Below are 1,642 nucleotides of genomic sequence, written 5' to 3'. Positions count from 1 at the left end.
TATGGATGTCAAGAGTTTTTTTTTTCTTTTTTCGTTTACGATATGAATTTAATTATATTCTATGTATCCGAATATTAATTGCATCACATAAGACAATATTAGTTTGAATCACATAGATATATTTGTATCATGGTAGTTGTTCTGTTTTCCATTTAATTTCACACGAGGGTATTTATGAGAATTAATTTGACCAAGCACTGATCTTACATATTTAATTCTTTCTCGTGAGATTTGTAAAGCATTGACCACACAAATGTTCACCGGACAGGGCCTGCTTATGTCACTCGAGAGTTGAGACAAACAGGTATTAGGTATATAAGAATTTTATTGAAAACAAAAGTAAACATTAATTCTATATGTATACATATTAACATCTTAAGTCTATATAATAGAATTTTATTGTATGGTCATCCTTAACAGTATTGTTTCTACTGATAGGATGTTGAACAAAACAAAAAATATGAATATGATAAATTAATGAACCAAGAAACTGAGAAGAAAAATGAATATAATTAGATCAAGTTTCTGCGAACGAATGCTTCCGCTTTCTCCGATGGCTCTTTAGTGTCCCGCGCCAGGGCTGGGACCCGACTGCTTAAGGCCTCCTAGAATATGATTGTCAACAAACTTGTGTCCCTTCCCAGGGTTGCTGGGACCCGAGTCCTTAATGCCTCCAAGAGTATTATCATTAATGAACTTGTGTCCTTGGCCAGGGCTTGGACCCGACTGTTTAATGCCTCCTAGATTATGAGTTTCAGTGAACTTGTGACCGCCACCAGGGCTCGGACCCGACTCCTTAATGCCTCCTAAAGTATGACTGTCAATGTACTTGTGTCCCTGACCAGGACTCGGCCCAGATTGCTTGATTGCTCCAAGAGCTAACCCATCGAAAAAACCATCAACCACTTCTCTGGGAGAGTTCCGTGGCAACATGATAATGAAGGGACGGGCTTCAGTCTCAATGAAAATGGAGTTTAGCAATTGAAGAAGCAAAAGTAAGCTGAGAGATTTTAGTATAGTTGTCATTTTTACTGTGATAGCTGGGGAGAGAGAAACTTTATACGAGGTCGTCGGTGTGTAAGCAAAGGAAGCAAAAGGTTATGTTATTAAGTGATATGAAGCGAAGAGAATCTAATATGGTATTTATGTGGTAGCTTGTTTGGTGAGTACACCGTGAGATAGGTTTCCTTTGACTAGGTGTATTGGAATTTAACACATTCAAACCCAAGGTAAGAATTCATACTTTCTAATTTCAAACAAAGGATATCCTGCTCGGAAACGACGAGGGAGGTTCTCATATTCAATCTAAAAGGTGGGAAAATTAGAGAAGGAATGAAAGAATTAAGAAATAAGAGATTGCGAGTCCAATTGGGAGTAGGTGTAGAAATAATTTTTAAGATTATGAAAAAAATATAAACCAGCTTCGTTGCATGGATCATAGGTTCAAATTCAATTGGCAGCCATAGGACAACAGGAATTCTCTTACCGATTTTTAGACCAAACACAGTGTTTGAATTCCAGAGGATTGGGGATCAAAGCAGTCCAACATGATCTTTAGAGTTAGACTAATTAGATGTATTAATTTATTACTAGTCAACTTGGGCAAGCAGAATATTGGAGGCTTCCTAATCTTTTCAACTTG

At 37.1% G+C, this 1,642-nt stretch overlaps 1 protein-coding gene across 1 annotated transcript; it reads right to left on the bottom strand.

Moving 5' to 3' along the window:
* Positions 1-443: 443 nt before the first annotated feature.
* LOC116111568 (precursor of CEP16-like) lies at positions 444-1,070 on the bottom strand. Its single transcript, XM_031397734.1, has one exon. The coding sequence runs from the start codon at positions 1,024-1,026 to the stop codon at positions 562-564; it is 465 nt and encodes a 154-aa protein (XP_031253594.1). The 5' UTR covers positions 1,027-1,070; the 3' UTR covers positions 444-561.
* Positions 1,071-1,642: the final 572 nt, after the last annotated feature.

The sequence above is a fragment of the Pistacia vera genome, unplaced genomic scaffold (genome assembly GCF_008641045.1).
Source record: "Pistacia vera cultivar Batoury unplaced genomic scaffold, PisVer_v2 Contig645, whole genome shotgun sequence".
Classification (NCBI taxonomy): domain Eukaryota; kingdom Viridiplantae; phylum Streptophyta; class Magnoliopsida; order Sapindales; family Anacardiaceae; genus Pistacia; species Pistacia vera.
The sequence above is the reverse complement of the archived record's forward strand: the minus strand, read 5'-3'. Positions and strand labels throughout refer to the sequence as shown.